The 21,396-nt window shown below is 49.2% G+C and overlaps 1 protein-coding gene and 1 long non-coding RNA gene across 4 annotated transcripts; one reads left to right on the top strand and one right to left on the bottom strand.

Moving 5' to 3' along the window:
• Positions 1-2,129: 2,129 nt before the first annotated feature.
• Positions 2,130-4,868, bottom strand: LOC105472147 (eukaryotic translation initiation factor 1). The gene is made up of 4 exons (XM_011725159.2): positions 4,702-4,868; positions 3,830-3,993; positions 3,578-3,679; positions 2,130-2,993 (listed from the first exon to the last, which is right to left on the bottom strand). The coding sequence occupies exons 1-4, from the start codon at positions 4,730-4,732 to the stop codon at positions 2,949-2,951; spliced, it is 342 nt and encodes a 113-aa protein (XP_011723461.1). The 5' UTR covers positions 4,733-4,868; the 3' UTR covers positions 2,130-2,948.
• Positions 4,869-4,896: 28 nt separating this feature from the next.
• On the top strand, positions 4,897-11,322 carry LOC105472146 (uncharacterized). 3 transcript variants are annotated; one of them, XR_011615838.1, is made up of 3 exons: positions 4,897-5,196; positions 7,850-7,947; positions 10,836-11,322. It is a non-coding gene; the product is annotated as an uncharacterized lncRNA (long non-coding RNA). The 3 variants fall into 3 exon arrangements; XR_011615840.1 differs by lacking the exon at positions 7,850-7,947; XR_011615839.1 differs by lacking the exons at positions 4,897-5,196; positions 7,850-7,947 and adding an exon at positions 7,955-10,439.
• The last annotated feature ends 10,074 nt before the right edge of the window (positions 11,323-21,396 follow it).

Raw genomic sequence — 21,396 nt, 5'->3', positions numbered from 1 at the left:
CAGAGTTGTGCCATGTTGCCCAGGTTGGTCTCAAGGATTCACCCGCCTCAGCCTCCTTAAGTGCTGGGATTACAGGTGTGAGCCACTGCGGCTGGCCGAGGTGGAGTTTTTTTTTTTTTTTTTTTTTGAGACGGAGTCTGGCTCTGTCGCCCAGGCTGGAGTGCAGTGGCGCGATCTCGGCTCACTGCAAGCTCCGCCTCCCAGGTTCACACCATTCTCCTGCCTCAGCCTCCCGAGTAGCTGGGACTACAGGCGCCCACAACCGCGCCCGGCTAATTTTTTTGTATTTTTAGTAGAGACGGGGTTTCACCGTGGTCTCGATCTCCTGACCTTGTGATCCGCCCGCCTCGGCCTCCCAAAGTGCTGGGATTACAGGCGTAAGCCACCGCGCCCGGCCCGAGGTGGAGTTTTTAAAGGTATTAGGTCCTGGGCCTCTGCCCTCACGAATGAAGTGGGCTCACAAGAGTATAGGTTTGGCCCCCATTTGCTGTTCAGCCCTTCCACCATGTTATGATGAAGCAAGAAGGTCCTCACCAGATACCAGTGCCATGCCTTTCGACTTCTGTGAGCCAAATAAATTTCTATCAATTATTCAGTCTGTGGTATTCTAAAACAATCCCCTTAGTTTTAGGGCAGTTGCCACTGGCTCCGCCTCTCAACAGCCCTCCTCCACACCTGACCTGGTTCTATGCTCTTTCCCGACCTGGGCTCTAACCTAATTCACTGCTTGTACCTTTATCTACAAAATGGGCTGGTAGTAAACTTAGTAGTCTTGTGTCACTCAACGACAGGGATGTGTTTTGAGAAATGCATCATTAGGCGATTTTGTGTTTTCTACGAACATCATCGTGTACTTACGCAAACCTGGATGGCACAGCCTACTACATGCGTAGGTTACATGACATAGCCTATTACTCCTAGGCCACAAACCTGTACAGCATGTACTGTACTGAAATTATAGGCCAGGGGTGTCCTATCTTTTCACTTCCCTGGGCCACATTGGAAGAATTGTCTTGGGCCACAAATAAAATACAGCAACAATAGCTGATGAGCTTAAAAAAAAAATAGTCGCCAAAATAAACCTCATGTTTTAGCAAAATGTATTAGTTTGTGTTGGGCCACATTCAAAGCCGTCCACACAAGCTTGCTGTAGGCCATTGTAACACAATGTTAAGTATCTGTGTATTTGAACACACAAAAGGTACAGTAAAAATACAGTATTATAATCTTAACTGTAGCACGACTGTGAGGCTCATTGTTGAATGAAGCATCCTTAGGCAGTGCGCGACTGTATCCAGACACGTTTGGTGGGAGAACTTTGCCTTTTTAACTAAACTAATGGACCCAGGAACAGAACCTGGGTCTTTTTAGTTGCCATTCATTGTCCTTCATGAGGGATGGCCTCCCAACACCTAACTTCAGCTCTCCAAATACTTCATTAAACCTTCTAATACTACAAACTCACTACCCAGAGTACACACATTGCTAGCGATTTGTGGACCTTAACCCACAGCATGACTGTCCTTTTTATAGCCCTTGCATTTACTCTCCACACTGAACCCCTAAACCAAGGCTGTTTCTACCAAGGGGGCTCCTAGATTTCCAAGCAACCCATTCTCTAGGACAATGATTAACAAGACAGCATGACTCTGGCTAAATGCTTGCAAAAACAGTTGACTGGCTGGGCGTGGTGGCTCATGCCTGTAATCCCAGCACTTTGGGAGGCCAAGGGAGGCAGATCACTTGAGGCCAGGTGTCTGAGTCCAGCCTGGCCACCATGGCTGAACTGTCTCTACTAAAAATACAAAAATTAGCTGGGCATGCTGCCTGTAATCCCAGCTATTACCGAGGCTGAGGCACGAGAATTCCTTGAACCTGAGAGGCGGGAGTTGTAGTGAGCTGAGATTGTGCCACTGCACTCTAACCTGGGCAACAAGGGCAAACCTCTGTCTCAAAAAACAAACGAACAAAAAAAGTTGACCACAGAGGGAAAAGCTCATCAAGTTTTTCTTGGCCAAGTTCAGGCCCCTGTTGAGAAGCTGTGGGTGTGGACGAATCCTCCACTGCCCATTTCTATGGTTCCTTTATATGCACAAGATCAACTATATGTAAATAATCTGCAAGTCAGGTATTTCTGAAAACAAGTTTTATTTAAATAAGGGTTTAAATACATTACACATAACATTAAAACTGAAGGGGGAAAAAAACCAAAAACCAGTTTGTTACTTCACATGGCATTGGGCAGCTGCTGCTATTAAGTTGCAAGCTCTACAGCTAGCTACATGACTGACGGATCAGTTTGAGATTTGTTCCCTTGTCAAAAGTTTAACTCTGGTAGAAGGTTGGCCTCACATTCTGATGTTTGGACATCCCTTAGCTAAGATATGTCTGGTCAAACAGACCTTTGTGGCAAGCCAGATGTCCTATCACCTCGCTAGCGATAAGTGGGCCTCTCTGAGCTCTGTCCACCTGGTCAGGTTGGAGACACCAAGGTATCTACCACCAAAAGCTCCCTTCCAGTAGTACAGCTGGTGCTGCTGCCTCACCCCATCCTCTCCTCTCAGATTCACCGAGGACTGTTCAGGTGGTAACATTCTGTTAGGGCAAGGAACTCTGCAGAGGGAGAGCCGAGGAGGTTCCGGCCATAGTTGTTTGTGATCTTAGGGCTCTGGGCTTGGCTGAAACATGCCGGTATTGCTTGGTTTCAGGCTTGACACTGCCAGGCGCCTACTGCTTGACCTCTGTTTAAATGAGGGACTTCAAGACTAGACAGCATGGCTCTTTTCAGTTTATTGCATGAAGGAGTTACACTAGTCCAAGTTAAAAGCGGACCCCAAATGGTTACATTATACAAGCTGTGAGGTTTTTAAACTTGTGACAAGGGACAGAAGGGAAATTCTACTCATTGCAAGGAAATCCTCACTTAAGCTTCAGTGAGCCACAAGCACTTAAAACCCATGAACCTTCAGCTGATCGTCCTTAGCCAGTCCAATCTGAAAAGACAAAAGGGCAAAGTTTTAAATGGGGGACAGGGAGAGTTAAAGCCTCCATTTCTAATGTCATCAACCCTGTCTTCCTGCTACTACACTGCCCAAAAGCCAGGGGTGCAGTGGTTCAACGGACGGTCCTCAGTTAAGAGCTACCTTTTTTGAACACTCAGTGCCTTCCAAGATTCTGAATTAGTATGAGAATGAGACTCATCAAGTATCTGAAACCTCTTCAATTATATCAAGGGCCGATAATATAACAGTAGTTTAGTATTAATATTCAGGAAATTCATTTTTAAAAACTCATGTCCTTACAAATACAGGAACAACCCAGCATTTGGCTTATTTTACAATGCATCTATGTGCTATTCAAATTTGCATCTGTAAAGCAGATCCACAGAAACAGTTAACCAAAGGCAGACAAGTCCCTTCTGCTTTTTCCTAAAAAACAGAAGTCGATGTACTTTAAAACCCAACTGAGGTTTTGCTCAGCCTTACAAAGCCAACTTTTATGTCCCCAGCAGAAGCTCATACACAGGATCTGAGATCTGCCAGCAGAGGGGCACAAATCAAGAAGTTACTGAACTCACCTCTACGAGGAACTGGCATATGTTCTTGCGTTGGTCACCCTGTAGCTGAATTACTTCTCCATATTCTGGATGCTCAATTACAGTACCATTGCAGGCAAACTTCTGCAAGCACAAAGGAAACAAAACAAATTAGGCCCAGCAAGGGCATGAATGCATTTATCACCCCTTCTGCTAACAATAAATACAACGCAGCTAGCACCCCCTTGCAGACAAATTCATTATGACTTTCCCGCAATCTCACTGAACACCTACCTTCTTAAACGCCTTCACTAGTTTCTTTTTATCGTAATCATCAGCGATCCCTTGGACAGTAGTAAGGGTCTTCCTGCCGTTTCTCTGTTGAATTCTTATATGGATATAATCCTCAGTGCCAGCAGGAAGCAGGTCATCACCCTTACTTGCATCAGCAAAGGGGTCTGAAAATAAAGGTTAAGCTCGTTCAGAGCTGTCAAAGATCAGATACCACTGCCATGTCCCCGGCTCCCAAGTGTTTTGCGCGTTTAGAAAATAACACTGAAATCGTCAGGGCTTGGGCCAGGCCGTATGTGTCCTTTGCTGGCTCTCCCCAAGCACGTCAGTCCGGGACGCCCGGCTTCCCCAGGCTCGGGGAACGCCCGGGCCTCCCGCCCTCCCTGGGAAGCCGATCACGTGTCGGGGGAGTCCGAGCTGGCAGGCGGTGCCCCACCCGGCTGATGCAACCCGCCGGAACCCGAGCTCCCGAGGCGGGGCTAAGCCTACCACCCCCATTGGTGCACACGCCTGCCACTTAGGGCTGGCACCGCCTTTCCCTCCGACTCCGTGACAACGGGTGGTGACGTAACGGACGTGACGCAAGGGTGACAGGAGGGGCGGGTGTGGCCCGAAGAGGCCCGGGAGCCATTAGTAAATGCGCCACCGAGACGCCGAGCCCGCCCAAGGGCTGACCTCCCGCCTGCTCCTTCCGGTCGCGCTCAGGGTCCGACCCCGGGGCCCAGGCCTTGATCCCGCTGCCCTGCGACCCTGGACAAGTTTCCCCTGCCAGAGCTTACGAAGTCCCGGAGCGCTTGGCAGCTTCCCGGAACACGTCTCCGGGCCCGGAAGGCCCCGCTGCCCCACCCGAGCCCCCGACCTTTCCCATAGCTTACCGAAAGAGTGGAGGTTCTGGATAGCGGACATACGATACGATTCCTTTTCCTCGGTGGAAACGGCCTGCGGAAGGCGGCGGCGGCGGGAGAAGGCGGGCAGGGGGGACGGAACGTCGGGAAGCGAGGGGGCTCGAGGGGGAGGCTGCTGAGTCCTCGGCGGCGGCTCAGTGACTGGGGCAGAGGGGCGGTGCCTGTGTTCACTTATATAGCCGCGCCTGTGACGCCAGCGCGCTGCCCTCACGTCCCGACCCCACCCACGGCGTCGTGCCCCAAGCACCCAGGCGGCGCAGCTTCCAATTGGTTTGGGGGCGGGGACATAGGATGGCGCTTGCGCAGGAAGTCTGCGGCAGGAGGGCGTCCTCTTGACTCTAGGAGAGCTGGGAGGGGGAGGGAAAGCTTGGTCTGGCTCGGCGCCTGCGCAGTACGGTTGGACGGTGTCTGCATGCCGAGAAAACCGGCCGAGGTTTCGAGCTCGCCTACGCACTGTGTCGTTTGGTACGTTCCACCTTCTTGACCCTGTTGCATCCCTGCCTGCTCGAAAAGGGGTGTTTCATAGGGTAGATGAACACTCCTTAGAGAGGATGTAGATGCTGAGCCTCCCAAACACGACAAATCCCCGTTTTGTCAAACCCACCTACCTACCCACCCTACTACCCACTGAGTCACAGAGGGATTTAGGGCGGCAGTTTGATTAATCAACATACAATAATATAATCAAAACGGTAACCGCATAATTTAGATTGCCATTTAGATTTATTCTAAAGTGGGTTAATCTGATCTAAAATTTTCATTTAGATTAGATTAATCCATCCAAGGAAAAAGTGTGCCCAGCTCATTGGCATGAGTTCAAGGGATAGTAACTGGTTCTGGGCCCTCCCTGAGAATAATTCTGGCACCAGGGGGCGTCCTTCATGTCGCACAGCTTATGTGGAGTAGAGCCTTCCCAGAGTTTAGATGAAATATTTCCTTCAAAACAGTCAACCTTGCTTGCTCTCGGTTTATTTATTTCAACACTCTCAGTTGCAGGGATAAGTAGGGTGGTGAAAAGAGACCAGGGGTTTTAGACTCAAAGGCCTCCGGGGCCAGGCAGGTAAGTAGGATCAAGGAGTGCAGACAGCCAAGTGTGATGTAATGAGGTGGACTGGGGGCTGGAGTAAGAACTATGGGCTGCAGTAGCCGCTCACCTCCCGCCCATTGTGCTAGATCTTTTTCAAGAGTGCCAGGAAATCCAGGTATTTACATAAAATCTCTTGATTTTTAAATATTGCCAATAAATGGATTTTTTTTTTTTTTTTTGAGACAGAGTCTCACTTTGTCGCTGAGGTTGGAGTGCAGTGGCACTGTGTCGGCTCACTGCAACCTCCGTCTCCTGGGTTCAAGCAATTCTCCTGCCTCAGCCTCCCGCGTAGCTGGGATTACAGGCGTCCACCACCACCCCTGGCTAGTTTTTAAAAACATTTTTAGTAGAGACGAGGTTTCACCATGTTGGCCAGGCTAGTCTTTTTTTTTTTTTTTTTTTTGAGACTGAGTCTAGCTCTGTCACCCAGGCTGGAATGCAATGGCACGATCTCGGCTCACTGCAACCTCTGCCTCCCAGGTTCAAACGATTCTCCTGCCTCAGCCTCCTGAGTAGCTGGGATTACAGGTGCCCACCACCACACCCAGATAATTTTTGTGTTTTTAGTAGAGATGGGGTTTTACTGTTTTGGCCAGGCTGGTCTCAAACTCCTGACCTCGTGATCCGCCTGCCTTGGCCTCCCAAAGTGCTGGGATTACAAGCGAGCCACTATTCCCGGCAAAGCTGGTCTTCAACTCCTGACCTCAGGTGATCCACTGGCCTCGGCCTCCCAGAGTGCTGGGATTACAGGAATGAATTGAAGTTTTGATAAAACACTGTGCAAGCCAGAGAAAAATATGCATGCCCATGGACTGCTGGTTTATGTCCCCGACAGTCAGGGTCACTGCCCTTGTGGAGTTGAAGGCCAGCGGGAGAGAGAGCCACTAAACAAATAATAAGATAATGAGACTGGGTGCTATGGCTTAGGCCTGTAATCCCAGCACTTTGGGAGGCTGAGGTGGGTGGATCACCTGAGGTCAGGAGTTCAAGACCAGCCTGGCCAATATGGTGAAACCCTGTCTCTACTAAAAATACAAAAATTAGCTGAGTGTGGTGGCGCGTGCCTGTAGTCCCAGCTACTCAGAAGGCTGAGGCATGATAATTGTTTGAACCCGGGAAGAGGAGGCTGCAGTGAGCCGAGATGGCACCATTGCACTCCAGCCTGGGTGACAGAGCAAGACTCCGTCTCAAAAAAAAGATAATGACAGATTGTGAGAGGTGCCAAAAAGGAGATAAACAGGATGATGTGACAGGGTCAGCCTCCTTCAGATGGAGTGGTCAGAGAAGGCCTCTGGGGAGGCAGCATTCCAGCTGACAGGGTAGGAAGGAGTCCACTGTGAGACAAGGCACGTGCCTCCCAGAGGAAAAACTCTGTAGGAGGAGATGCTAGGTGTACCTGATATATATATGTGTGTATGTGTGTGTATATGTATGTGTGTGTGTGTGTGTGTATATATATATATATTTGTGTATATATATGAAGTGTGTGTGTATATATATATTTGTGTGTATATATATATGAGTAGGTGTGTGTATATATATATGTGTGTGTGTGTGTGTGTGTGTGTATATATATATAGACAAAGTCTCACTCTGTCACCCAGACTGGCTGGAATGCAGTGGCACAATCATGGCTTACTGCAGCCTCAACCTACCGAGGTTAAGCGATCCCCCTGCCTTGGCCTCCCAAAGTGCTGGGATTACAGGCAGGAGCCAGTGTGCCTGGCCTGATACTTTGTTTTGATTCTATATTTACTAAGTAAACTTGATTAATAGTTTGGCTTCCTTGACATCAGGAAGAAGGAACCATGGCTAGGTCATGGGCATCCCAGTCTCATGGTCATGCCCGTTTGAGAAGCTAAGGACCCAGCCTGCCAACTTGGAACCTTTACACTGACAGACATGGTTCTGCTAGAAAGGGTTTGGGGAGAGAGTTTGAATGAATAAATTGGAACTGTCCTTCCCAGTGTGCATGCAATATTTTGTCATACTGAAATATTTTTTGAGACAGAATCTCGCTTTGTCGTCTAGGCTGTAGTGAAGTGGTGCGATCTCAGCTCACCGCAACCTTCGCCTCCTGAGTTCAAGCTATGCTTCTGCCTCAGCCTCCCGAGTACCTGAGATTGCAGGCAGGTGCCACCATGCGTGACTAATTTTTGTATTTTTGGTAGAGATGGGTTTTACCACGTTGCCCAGGCTGGTCTTGAACTCCTGACCTCAAGTGATCTGCCCGCCTCGGCCTCCCAAAGTGTTGGGATTACAGGCGTGAGCCACCACACCCAGCCACAACTCAGTTCTTTTTTTTTTTTTTTCCGAGACAAGGTCTGGCTTTGTCACTTAGGCTGGAGTGCAGTGGTGCCGTTATAGCTTACCGCAGACTTGAACTCCTAGGCTCAAGTGATCTTCTGCCTCAGCCTCCTGAGTACCTGGGACTACAGCATGCGCCACCATGGCCAGCTAATTTTTAAAATTTTTGGTAGAGTTGAGGTCTCACTATGTTGCCCAGGCTGGTCTTGAACTCCTAGGCTCAAGTAATCCTTTACCTTGGCCTCCCAAAGTGCTGGGATGAGCCACCGCACCAGGCCTGAGACTCAGTTCTTGACTTGCCACCAGCTTTGTGGGTGACCTGGTTTACCTCTTGGCTTCAGTCGTATGTCCCGTAAAAGGAGCCCTGGGTGATCTCTTCCTGGGTCTAAAGTCTGAAGCGCTGTTCTCCCAAGTTGGGAGCATTTCCCAGAAGGGTCTTCCAAAGTCCACCTTCCAGTGGGGGAGTTTACCCCAGCCCCAGGAGCCTGAGGAGTAATCATGGAGGCAGGAGTAATTAGTTTGAAAGTGACATGTGTGCCTGCTGTTAATGCTGGCTTCTTTATTACTGTGCTCTGAGGTGCTGTCACCTGGGCAGCCAAGGGCAGGGTACAAAGCACGGGCTCTGGAGTGTCTGTATCTGAATATCTTCTCCATCTTGTTGCCCGGGCGACTTGGCCCCTCTCAGCCTGTGTTTTCTCCTCTGTGCGACAGAGACAATAATGCCCTTCTCATAGACTGTTGAGGGGATTTAAAGAGGAGACTATGTACAGCTGGATAAAAATGTACAGTTATGAAACCACTAAACAGATTATGCCAGTTTCCCGGAGGAGAAGGGAGAGAGAGAGCCTCCGAGAGCAGCGGGGGACAGGAGGGAGCCCCTTCGAATGAGGATAGGATGGAGGTGGGCACCTCTCCATGGTGATCTCCTTGGGATGTGACAAGGGCATGGCTGTGTGGGACACCTTGGGACCCTTGACCTCAATAAGATTCTCCAAGGCCGCCAGCGTGGCACAGAAGCAGCAGAATCTCCCTCCAGGAAGGGATTGCATCCTCTGGGAAAATAGACATCTCCATGGTAACCAAGACAGATAGATGATCTGGTCCAGGGTCTCCTTGTAGCTCTGGTGCTCTAGAAAACCCCGTGAGCGAGAGAGAATCCTAGGGAGGGCTGGAGCCCCTGTCATATCCAAGGCTGGATTTCTGAGCAGCCCGGTGGGATGTTAATTGGCAAGGATTTCACTTGATTTAAAGAAAGTCCAATTAATGCCATATTTCTTGCATTCCTTATTTGGGACCTACCACCCACGTATGTAAGTGACTAGAATAGTTCCCCCTCCCCCGCTCCCATGCACATAGAAGGTTCCAGTGAATGAAGGCTGCTATTCTTTCCACTTGGAGAAGGAGGGAGACCCATGCCTGCTGCAGCTTGATCTGCAGCCTGCACAGAGTGATGATGAGATGTGCAGGTCAGGCATCAGCCGGGGTTCTGCTGGCAATACATCACTTCTTCAAACCTGCCTAGGATAGATGCTGGGAAGAGACGTGGGGGAACCTGTTTTTTTTTTTTTTTTTTTTTTTTTTGAGATGTTATCTCACTCTGTCTCCCAGGCTGGAGTACAGTGGCGTGATCTTGGCTCACTGCAACCTCTGCCTCCCAGGTTCAAGCAATTCTCCTGCTTCAGCCTCCCAAGTAGCTGGCATTACAGGCGCCTACCACCATGCCTGGCAAATTTTTGTATTTTTAGTAGAGATGGGGTTTCACCATGTTGGTCAGGCTGGTCTCGAACTCCTGACCTCAAGTGATCCACCTGCCTCGGCCTCCCAAAGTGTTGGGATTACAGGCGTGAGCCACCACGCCACGCCTGGCCTGACATGGGGGAACCTTATGGGGTGCTGGAAATGACCTTCCTCTTGATCCAGGTGGCAAAAATCTATTGAGCTGTACCCTTATGGCTAGCGTGTGGTGTGTGTGTGTGTATCGGTTATATTTTATCCCCACCTCCCAACCCGGTCAGCCTTTCTTCTTCTTCTCACTTTCTCTTCCCTTGCCAGGGACCCACTTATGCCAACCCACAGCGGAGACTTGGCTCAGTTCCTCTTTGCCTCTTTGCTGGCAGAGCATCTGCCTTCCCCATCCTGCTTCCCACTCCTTCCCTGCCTGTCTTTCTTCTTCTTTCAGGGAGTCCTGCAGGAGCTCCTATAGATTGGGGAAACTTCATTTAGGAAGGGAGATAAAAGGCCAGAGCCCTTGGTTCCTCTCTCTTGGGCAGGGCCATCCAGGTTGGCCCAACAGCGGACTCAACTGCCAAGACAGGTGGGAGAGGATAGAAAGTGCAGCCTGGGCCCATGGAGGAGGTAGGGAAGGCCAGGCCTGGCATCTGGCCTCTAGGAGCTCACAGCCTAGCGAGGGTTCAGACACAGCTGCAAAGAACCAGGGGCCCAGGAAGCATGGAGGAGGTGCCAGGCACGGGTGCACAGAGGGGTCCTGTGTTCTGACCGGGCACTGGAGGAGGTGTTCCCTAGCTGAGGGCGGGTGGACGTTCCAGATGGAGGGATGCGCATTAGACATGTTTGATGGCAATCAGTTCAGATCTGGCCCCTTTCCTGGGACAAGCTCACAGGTGTGTTTGGGTGGAGCAGTCTGCCTTGGACCCAAGCATAGGTCCTCTAGCCCTCCTTTTATTTCATTTCATTTTATTTTTTAAACTAGTGTAACTCATATAAGGACTGTCTCCAAGAGTTCATCCAGCGGTAATTGAGCAGCAAGACTCATCAAGTCCTTCCCTTTCACTGTGAGAGGACAGGAAGAAATGCAGAGAGGGCTGGTGCCGTGTGGTGACAGCCCTCACCAGTTGGGACTCCCTGCTCCTCCCCTTTCAGCCACACCTCTGCACACCCCCCAACACTCAGCTGTCACCAGTGTGCAGCTCTGGCCCCAAGCACATGTCACCTGGAGGTGCCTCTCTGGGCAGCCTCCCCTCTCCTCTGCACCCACCGATCTTCCCCAAATTAAATCTAACTCTCAAAGGGCCACAGCAGCCACAAGCCACCTGCGGCCTCGGAACCCTGGACATGGGGCCAGTCTGAATGAGGATGCACTGTAAGTGTGAAAACACACAGGGCTCTGAAGAGTGAGCATGAAAAAACCTGTGAAGTCTCACAGTGCTTTTTATTATACTAATTAATTTATTTACTTATTTTGAGTCGGAGTTTTGCTCTTGTTGCCCAGGCTGGAGTGCAAAGGTGTGATCTCGGCTCACCGCAGCCTCCGCCTCCCTGGTTCAAGTGATTCTCCTGCGTCACCCTCCCGAGTAGCTAGGATTACAGGCGTTCACCACTGTGCCCGGCTAATTTTTGTATTTTTAGTAGAAACGGGGTTTCACCATGTTGGCTAGGCTGGTCTCGAACTCCTGACCTCGTGATTTGCCCGCCTTGACCTCCCAAAGTGCGGGGATTACAGGTGTGAGCCACCACTCTCGGCCTGTTGTTTTTGAGACAGATCTTGCTCTGTTGGGCTGGAGTGCAATGGTGTCATCTCAGCTCACTGCAACCCTGCCTCCTGGGTTCAAGCGATTCTGCTGTCTCAGCCTCCTGAGTAGCTGAGATCACAGGTGCACACCACCTAATTAGCCCGGCTAATTTTTGTTTGTAGAAACAGGGTTTCAGCATGTTGGCCAGACTGGTCTCAAACTCCTCTGCTCAAGCCATTCCTGTGCCTCAGCCTCCCAAATTGCTGGGATTACAGGTGTGAGCCACCGTGCCCAGCCTTCACAATACTTTTTATTTGAATTACTTATTAAAAGATGAATATTTTGGATCTATTATGTTAAATAAAATATATTAATTTAATTTCACCTGTTTTTTTTTTTTAACTTTAAAGAAACGTGGCTCCTGGGAGATTTTAAGTTGCTTGTGTGGTGTGCGTTCTATTTCTACTGGACAGCGCTGCTCAGCAGGATGCTAGACCGACGCGAGCCTGCTGGCACACACACGGCAGGCCCTAGTCACAGGAACGGCTGTTCTTTCCAGCCTTCTCCGTCACCACCTGCCTCATTTCCTTGTCTCCTGCCCCCGCCTCCAGCATCTCTAGTTCCCAGTGATGTAACTCTGCTGTGAGCTTGCATATTTCTGTCCCTGCTCCCAGTTTAGAAGACAGCTTGGTTATGGTCATATGTACCAAAGCCAGGCCAGGGATGTGGAGGGAACTTTTTCCTGCTCAAGTGGCTTATTGAGTATTCACCCACCCAAACTGGGTCCCTTCCTGGGCCAAGAAGGTGAAATTCTCTTTTTCACTCACCTAGCCCAAGCTGACCCTCCATCAGCCAGTAGACAGGTACTGCCACCTGAGCATGCACCGGGGCAGTGGGGGCATCGATTTCATCCTTTGCCCCAAACAGCTTAGCAGCTGCCCCTTTACCATAGATAAGACTCCTCCTGAGAGGAGTTTTGCACAGTCCATTTTTTTTTTTTCATTTTGTGAAATTTACAGTGGTTGAGCTGTTGCTACGAGCTTAGCTGAGTGTTCCACACCCTGTCCCATGGAATCCTGACAAAGCTCATTAGTCCTTCTGCAGGCAGAGACCTGGCAGGGTGGAGGTGGTGGCCCTCTTCCTGCTGGGCTGCCTGACCACCCAAGAGGGACCAGGTTTCCTGAGCGAGGAACCTCTGGTATGATTCTGCTGTCACAAAGGGGTTATCTGTTTTCTTGATGGACGCCAGCATTCGGAGCATGCACCCCAGTTCTCTCCAGAGCTCAGATGTGCTGTGCAGATTTGGAGAGAGTCTGGGAGGCTGGTGCTACTGTGGACAATCTCATTGCAGCACACAACATAAGATTCAAACAAATTCTCTCTCTCTCTCTCTCTCTCTCTCCCTCCCTTCCTTCCTTCCTTCCTTCCTTCTTTCCTTCCTTCCTTCCTTCCTCCTCCTCCTCCTTCTCTTTTCCTTCCCTTCCCTTCCCCTTCCTTCCTTCCTTCCTTCCTTCCTTCCTTCCTTCCTTCCTTCCTTCCTTCCTTCCTTCCTTCCTTCCTTCCTTCCTTTTCTTTCTTTCTTTGTCTTTCTCTCTCTCCTTCCTTTCTCTCTCTCTCTCTCTCCCTCCCCCTCCCTCCCTTCCTCCCTCTTTCTTCTTTCCCTTCTTTCTTGTTTTCTTTCTTTCCTTCTTCTTGAGATGGGGTCTCACTTTGTTGCCTGGGCTGGTCTTGAACTCCTGGGCTCAACCAGTCCTCCTACCTTGGCCTCCCAAAGTTTGGAATTACAGGTGTGAGCTGCCACCCCTGGCTTCAACTGCATTTTTGATCCTTAATTCCTCTATTTGAACAAACCGTAGCTAAGCCCCCATGATAGGTGCTGTGATGGGCACAGCCTGCCCTTGAGGAGCTTGAAGATGGGTCAGAAAGATCAACATGGTTCAGTCTTTTTTTTTTTTTGAGATAGAGTCTCACTCTGTCGCCCAGGCTGGAGTGCAGTGGCACAATCTCGGCTCACTGCAACCTCTGCCTCCTGAGTTCAAGCGATTCTCCCACCTCAGTCTCCTGAGTAGCTGGGATTACAGGCACCCATGATGATGCCTGGCTAAGTTTTATATTTTCGTAGAGATGGGGTTTTGCCATGTTGCCCGGGCTGGTCTCAAACTCCTGACCTCAGGATCTGCCCACCTTGGCCTCCTAAAGTGCTGGGATTACAGGGGTGAGCCACTGTGCCTGGCGAGAATTGTTATTTTCTTTTACAGATGAGGATGTTACCCAGTGTAATGCCTGCGTGACATAGGTGAATTTCTACCCTGCCTTAATTCTGCTTATCTTTAGGGAACTGGATGCTTGAGGTCAAAAGCTCCCCCTCCTGACCAAACTGGCTAAGATTTGTGGGATCCAAGGCAGCTCACTTGACCTCTGAAGAACCTCTAACTTCATTATAACTAATTTCTGTGCTAAATGACACTCCCACCAGCACCATGACAGTTAACAATCACCATGACAGGCCAGGTGCGGTGGCTCACGCCTGTAATCCCAGCACTTTGGGAGGTCGAGGTGGGCGGATCTCGAGGTCAGGAGATCGAGACCATCCTGGCTAACACGGTGAAACCCCATCTCTACTAAAAACACAAAAAATTAGCCGGGCGTGGTGGCGGGTGCCTGTAGTCCTGGCTACTTGGGAGGCTGAGGCAGGAGAATGGCGTGAATCTGGGAGGCGGAGCTTGCAGTGAGCAAGCTCTGTCCTGCGGACAGAGCAAGACTCTGTCTCAAAAACAAACAAACAAAACAAACCCTGTATCTCTGAGATTGGTCACTGAGATTTAAAACAAAAACAAAAACAAAAACAATGACCATGACAAAGACCGGAAGAAAACACAAAAGCACAAAAAGGAGGACGGCATCCAGTTTCAAGGAGTTCTCCACTCAGTCCCAGAAAAGAAATGAATATTCCCCTGCTTGCTTTTAGTATCCAACCGTTTGATTAAAGATGCCCTGACTTCCTGGCTCCCAGGAGCTGAGCCCAAGCTCCCACTTCTTTATTCTGTGACCATCTAATAAAGCCTGCACTGCTTGGCGCTCACTTTCAGTTTTGCATATTGGTTTTGTAACACCGAATGGGGAAAGGCTCCATTTTTTGGGGACCAGCTTTGTTAGTAACAAAGATACTGAATCAGAGAGAGGAATCATTTTTACAAGATCACAGCCGGTAAGTTGCATGGCTGGAATTCAGATCCAGAGCCTGTGCCCCTAACCTGGAAGGGGTGCCTGCCCTGGAACATTGTCTGGGTCTGGTCCAGGGGCCCATACAGGCATCACTGTAGTCACTGCTGGTTTCCCTTCCCAGAGCTTGGGGGAGGTGTTAAATGCCCTGCCCAGGTCAGTGTGGCATTAAAAAAAAAACTACTCATGACACTTGTTGAAGGCAGACTTTATTCAAGGGGGAGCTATTATATTGGGGTTTTGTAGTAGAGGAGAGAGATTGGGTTCCACTGTCTCTGCAATAGGGAAAATTGGAGATTTATAGCCAAGGAACGGGGTAGGGAGGTTGGTGGAAAATTACTAAAGAGTGTTGCAGCTCTTTTGCCCCTGTAGTTCAATGAGTTCCGAGTTCTTGTCCTGCGACTGAGAAAAATGAGGTACATGGACAGCAGAGAGTAAAGCAGAGTAGAATTTATTGAGGGACAGAACATCTCTTGACAGTGAGAGGGGACCTGAAGATGGGTTGCTGACCACGAGGCTGATATAATTAACATATAATAAGCAGTCAGGACACCAGAGGTTGGGTTGGTTTCTTTTTGTTTTTTTTTCTGAGACGGAGTCTCTCTCTGTTGCCCAGGCTGGAGTGCAGTGGCACGATCTTAGCTCACTGCAACCTCCGCCTCCCAGGTTGAAGCAGTTCTCTTGCCTCAACCTCCCAAGTAGCTGGGACTACAGGCACATGTCACCAGGCCCAGCTAATTTTTTGTATTTTTAGTAGAGGTGGGGTTTCACTGTGTTAGTGAGGATGGTCTTGATCTCCTGACCTCATGATATGCCCACCTCAGCCTCCTAAAGTGTTAGGATTACAGGCGTGAGCCACTGCGCCTGGCCCAGAGGTCACTTTCATTACTATCTTGGTTTTGGCTGGCTTCTTTACCACATCTTATTTTATCAGAGGGGTCTTCGTGACCTGTACCTTGCAAAACCAGTCCTACAGAACTCCTATTGCAAGACTACACAGGTTAATGGGTTAGCTCTACTATACAAGCCCACCTCATTTTTAAATTTTATCTATCTATCTATCTATCTATCTATCTATCTATCTATCTATCTATCTATCTATCTATCTGACTACTTTTAGAGACAGTCTTGCTCTGTTGCCCAGGCTGGAGTGCAGTGGCATGATCATAGCTCACTGCAGCCTCCAATTCCTGAAAACCGTCCCACTGCGATGCCAGCCACGAGTCTGCGCTTCAGGTGCTTCTGGCCAACCGGTTATAAATCAGAGGTTCCCATAACCCCCTCCTTGAATTTGATAGTTTGCTAGAATGGCTCACAGAACTCAGGAAAATATTTGAGTTACTAGACTGACAGCTTATTATAAAAGAATACAACTAAAAAACAGCAGATGGCTGGGTGCAGTGGCTCACTGCTGTAACACCAGCACTTTGAGAGGCCGAGGCGGGCAGACCACTTGAGGTCAGGAGTTCAAGACAAACCTGGCCAATACAGTGAAACCCTGTTTCTACTAAAACTATAAAAATTAGCCAGGTGGGGTGGCGGGCACCTGTAATCCCAGCTACTAGGGAGGCTGAGGCAGGAGAATCGCTTGAACCCGGGAGGTGGAGGTTGCAGTGAGCCGAGATCGCGCCACTGCACTCCAGCCTGGGCAGCAGAGCGAGACTCCTTCTCAACAACAACCACCACCACAAAACCCAAAACAACAATAAAACCCAAAACAACAACAACAACAAAACAAACCTGGCAGGATGGAGGAGACGCACAGGGCGAGGTGTGGAGAAGTGTGAGGAGCTTAGATGTGCTTTCGGGTGTACCATCCTCCCAACACCTTGAGGGGTCCTTTGGGTTTTTATGGTGGTTCCATTATGTAGGCATGATTGATTACATCATTGGACCCTGGTGATTAAACTCAATCTCAAGCTTCTCTTCCCTCCCCAGAGGCCAGGAGGTGGGGATGAAAGTTCCACTTCTTTTTTTTTTTCGAGACGGAGTCTTGCTCTGTCGCCCAGGCTGGAGTGCAGTGACCGGATCTCCGCTCACTGCAAGCTCCGCCTCCCGGGTTCACGCCATTCTCCTGCCTCAGCCTCCCGAGTAGCTGGGACTACAGGCGCCCGCCACGTTGCCCGGCTAGTTTTTTGTATTTTTTTTTAGTAGAGACGGGGTTTCACTGCGTTAGCCAGGGTGGTCTCGATCTCCTGACCTTGTGATCCGCCTGTCTCGACCTCCCAAAGTGCTGGGATTACAGGCTTGAGCCACTGCGCCCGGCCCGAAAGTTCCACTTCTCTAATCACATGCTTGGTTCCCCTGGCATCCAGCCCCCCTCCTTAGGGGCTTTCCAAAAGTCTCTCATTAACTTAAACTCCTGTGTGGTTGAAAGGGGCTTGTTTTGATAACAAAACATGTTCCTTTCACTTTTGTTCCTTCAGGGATATTTCAAGAGCTGGGGACAAAAGACAAATATTAATTTATTACTTTACTTTAGGGCTCTGTGTCAGAAACTGGGGACCAATGTCAAACATACTTTTCATATCATATCTCAATATCGCATTGCCTATTGCATAAAAGTTTAAAAAGTAGCAAAGCAACCAAAAAATCACCTGTTAAATCAGTCACCACCCAGAGATGACCAGGACCCATTCTGACCTATTTCCATCTGGTTATGTGTAGATTTATGACGACGCCAAATTCTTTGAGTCTCCCTTTGCCCTGTGCTGTGTCAATCTGTATGCAGTCCTGGGCAGCTCTTCATAGTCTCCCCAAAGAATTCCTTTTCACTTTAAATACAAGTTATAACTCTAATAGGTTTATCGCTCGATGTTCACATGGGAAGTCAGTATCTGAGACACTGGGTTGTAGCAGAGAAAGAAGCTTAATTGTAGTGTAGCAGGACGAGCCGTAGACAAAACTCAGACACCGGATTAAAGAAGGAAGAGGTTTTTTTTTTTTTTTTTTTTTTTTTTGAGACGGAGTCTCGCTCTGTCACCCAGGCTGGAGTGCTGTGGCCGGATCTCAGCTCACTGCAAGCTCCGCCTCCCGGGTTCACGCCATTCTCCTGCCTCAGCCTCCCGAGTAGCTGGGACTACAGGCGCCCGCCACCTCACCCGGCTAGTTTTTTTGTATTTTTTAGTAGAGACAGGGTTTCACCGTGTTAGCCAGGATGGTCTCGATCTCCTGACCTCGTGATCCGCCCGTCTCGGCCTCCCAAAGTGCTGGGATTACAGGCTTGAGCCACCGCGCCTGGCCAGGAAGAGGTTTTTTATTCGGCCGGGAGTGTCGGCAGACTCACGTCTTAAGAACCAAGCTCCCCGAGAAAGAAATACTTGGCCTTTTTAAAGGCTTACAACTTTAAGGGGTCCACGTGAAAGGGTTGTGATAAATCGAGCAAGTGTGGGAAACGTGACTGGGGGCTACATGCATCAGCTAACAGAACACAAAGTTTTACAATGCTTTTTTCATACAGTGTCTGGAATTTACAGATAACACAAGTAGTTTAGGCCAGGGGTTGATGTTATTATTATTACTTTGTTTAACTCCTATGGCCAGGTGGTGGTGCCAAAGTTGTCTGGCTATTTATCTTACTTTTGTTTCTTTCTCTCTTTACTCCTGTCTTGTGAACTAGGCAAGGTGTGGGAAGGAGGGCAGCAGGAGTAGTAGTGGTCTCCTTCCTTAGTAGGGCTGCTGAATGAGGAGACCAGAGGAAACCACATTCATCTCCCTGAGGAGTCTGCCAGGAATTTTAAGGGTTTTGGAGGGAACTGATCATTGATGGGTGCAAGGTGAATTCATGGACAGGGAAATGAAGAAACTGCATTCTCAAGCTAATTTGATTCCTCTGTGGGAGCCTTCAAACTGGTTGGCATCAGCTGTTCCATTGGAATTCAGGGTTGGAGAAACATCTTCAGCAATTCTTTTTTTTTTTTTTTTTTTTTTTTTTGAGACAGATTCTCGCTCTGTCACCCAGGCTGGAGTGCAATGGCGTGATCTGGGCTCACTGCAACCTCCGCCTCCCGGGTTCCAGCGAGTCTTCTGCCTCAGCCTCCTGAGTAGCTGGGATTACAGGCATGCACCACCATGCTCCACTAATTTTTGTATTTTTGTAAAGATGGGGTTTCTCCATGTTGGCCAGGCTGGTCTTGAACTCCTGACCTCAGGTGATCCACCCACCTCGGCCTCCCAAAGTGCTGGGATTACAGACGTGAGCTAACACACCTGGCCATCTTCACCAATTCTTAAACAAAAGTCTCATGATTCTAATGTCAGAGATCCTATCTACAGGAACATGGAGATACAGATGTTCAGTACTGAGTGTTAAGTGATTTTAGGTTACAAGGAACTGGGACAAAGAGCAGCCCGATTAATGCGTAATTATACCTGTATTCCTGTCCAGAGTTCTTGTTAACCTTGTGAGGACAGCTTCAGTGTGAGTGATGTAAACTCTACTCAGTGATCCCTGAAAGAGGTGGGGGAGGGTATTTACACACACAGAGACACACACATGCCATATCTCAAAAGTCTTAACTTGCTTAGATCCCTCTTGACCTCTCTATGGGGGTTGCTTTCTCCATCCTGAACCTGTTCTGTTGGCTCCTTGATCTCCTCCTTTGATCCCCTCCCAATTCCAGACCTTCAACTTTTCTGTCTCTGGTTTTGCAAGTCAGTTTATCCCTGCTCCCTGCTTGCCCGCAAATGTGTACAGCCAAGACCTGTTTCAGTACTGGGGAGAAAAAAAAAAAGAGGGCTGCAGATTTATAGACCCTCTAGAGAGCAGGAGGGGTTAGAAACATCCAAAAATTTCTTTCTTTTTTTTTTTTTTTTTTTTTTGAGATGGAGTCTTGGTCTGTAACCCAGGCTGGAGTGCAGTGGTGTGATCTCGGTTTACTGCAACCTCTGCCTCCTGGGTTCAAGCGATTCTCCTGCTTCAGCCTCCTGAGTAGCTAGGTTTATAGGCATATGCCACCACACCTGGCTGAATTTTTTATTTTTTGTAAAGACAGGGTTTTGCCATGTTGGCCAGGCTGGTCTTGAACTACCTTGGCCTCCCAAAGTGCAGGGATTACGGGTGTGAGCCACCGCACCAAGCCAAAATTTTTTTTTTTTTTTTTTTTTTTGAGACGGAGTCTCGCTCTGTAGCCCAGGCTAGAGTGCAGTGGCCAGATCTCAGCTCACTGCAAGCTCCACCTCCCGGGTTCACGCCATTCTCCGGCCTCAGCCTCCTGAGTAGCTGGGACTATAGGCGCCCGCCACCTCGCCCGGCTAGTTTTTTGTATTTCTTAGTAGAGACGGGGTTTCACCGTGTTAGCCAGGATGGTCTCGATCTCCTGACCTCGTGATCCACCCGTCTCGGCCTCCCAAAGTGCTGGGATTACAGGCTTGAGCCACCGTGCCCGGCCCAAGCCAAAATTTTTATTTTTATTTTTAAATTATACATTTAAGCTGTTGGAGGTCAGAATATGCCACCCCAAAATATGACTATAGACCAGAATATGCTGCCCCAAATATACTTCGGCATAAGGATTATTTTGAACTGATTTTTTTTAACAAAAAAAATTTACAGTTAAGGGAATAAACAAGTTAATCATGTTTAATGAACAGACCCAGGACATGTCCTGATGTACCAATACCTTAAGAAACAAGGCCGGGAGGGGTGGCTCACGCCTGTGACCCCAGCACTTTGCAAGGCTGAGGCGGGTGGATCACCTGAGGTCAGGAGTTTGAGACCAGCCTGGCCAACATGGTGAAACCCTGTCTCTACTAAAAATACAAAAAATTAGCCGGGTGTGATGGCGCGCACCTGTAATCTTGGCTATTCAGGAGGCTGAGGCAGGAGAATTGCTTGAACTTGGGAGGTGGAGGTTGCAGTGAGCTGAGATCATACCACTGCACTCCAGCATGGATGACAGAGCCAGACTCAGTCTCAAAAACAAAACAAAACAAAACAAAAACCCAAAGCATTCTTAGTGTGAATTTTGCTTTAAAGATAATATATCGGCCGGGCGCGGTGGCTCAAGCCTGTAATCCCAGCACTTTGGGAGGCCGAGACGGGCGGATCACGAGGTCAGGAGATCGAGGCCATCCTGGCGAACACGGTGAAACCCCGTCTCTACTAAAAAAAAATACAAAAAAACTAGCCGGGCGAGGCGGCGGGCGCCTGTAGTCCCAGCTACTCGGGAGGCTGAGGCAGGAGAATGGCGTAAACCCGGGGGGCGGAGCTTGCAGTGAGCTGAGATCCGGCCACTGCACTCCAGCCCGGGCGACAGAGCCAGACTCCGTCTCAAAAAAAAAAAAAAAAAAAAAAAAAAGATAATATATCAGAGGTTGGGTGCGGTGGCTCACGCCTGTAATCCCAGCACTTTGAGAGGCCAAGGTGGGCGGATCACGAGGTCAGAAGATCGAGACCATCCTTGCTAACACAGTGAAACCCCTTCTCTGCTAAAAATACAAAAAAGTTAGCCAGGCGTGGTGGTGGGCGCCTGTAGTCCCAGCTACTCGGGAAGCTGAGGCAGGAGAATCACTTGAACCTGGGAGGTGGAGATTGCAGTGAGCCAAGATCGTGCCACTGCACTCCAGCCTGGCAACAGG

Source organism: Macaca nemestrina, chromosome 17 (assembly GCF_043159975.1).
Source record: "Macaca nemestrina isolate mMacNem1 chromosome 17, mMacNem.hap1, whole genome shotgun sequence".
In the NCBI taxonomy this organism is placed as follows: domain Eukaryota; kingdom Metazoa; phylum Chordata; class Mammalia; order Primates; family Cercopithecidae; genus Macaca; species Macaca nemestrina.
This window is presented reverse-complemented; position numbering and strand designations above follow the sequence as displayed.

Bases quoted from the DNA above. Each gene is read 5' to 3' on its own strand.
- LOC105472147 (XM_011725159.2), bottom strand. From the start codon at position 4,732: ATGTCCGCTATCCAGAACCTCCACTCTTTCG. The intron at 3,680-3,829 runs GTAGGTGTTCAG...TTGTGCTTGCAG, and splicing joins TAGTGAAGGCGTTTAAGAAG to AAGTTTGCCTGCAATGGTAC. The intron at 2,994-3,577 runs GTGAGTTCAGTA...TTGTCTTTTCAG, and splicing joins TATGCCAGTTCCTCGTAGAG to ATTGGACTGGCTAAGGACGA.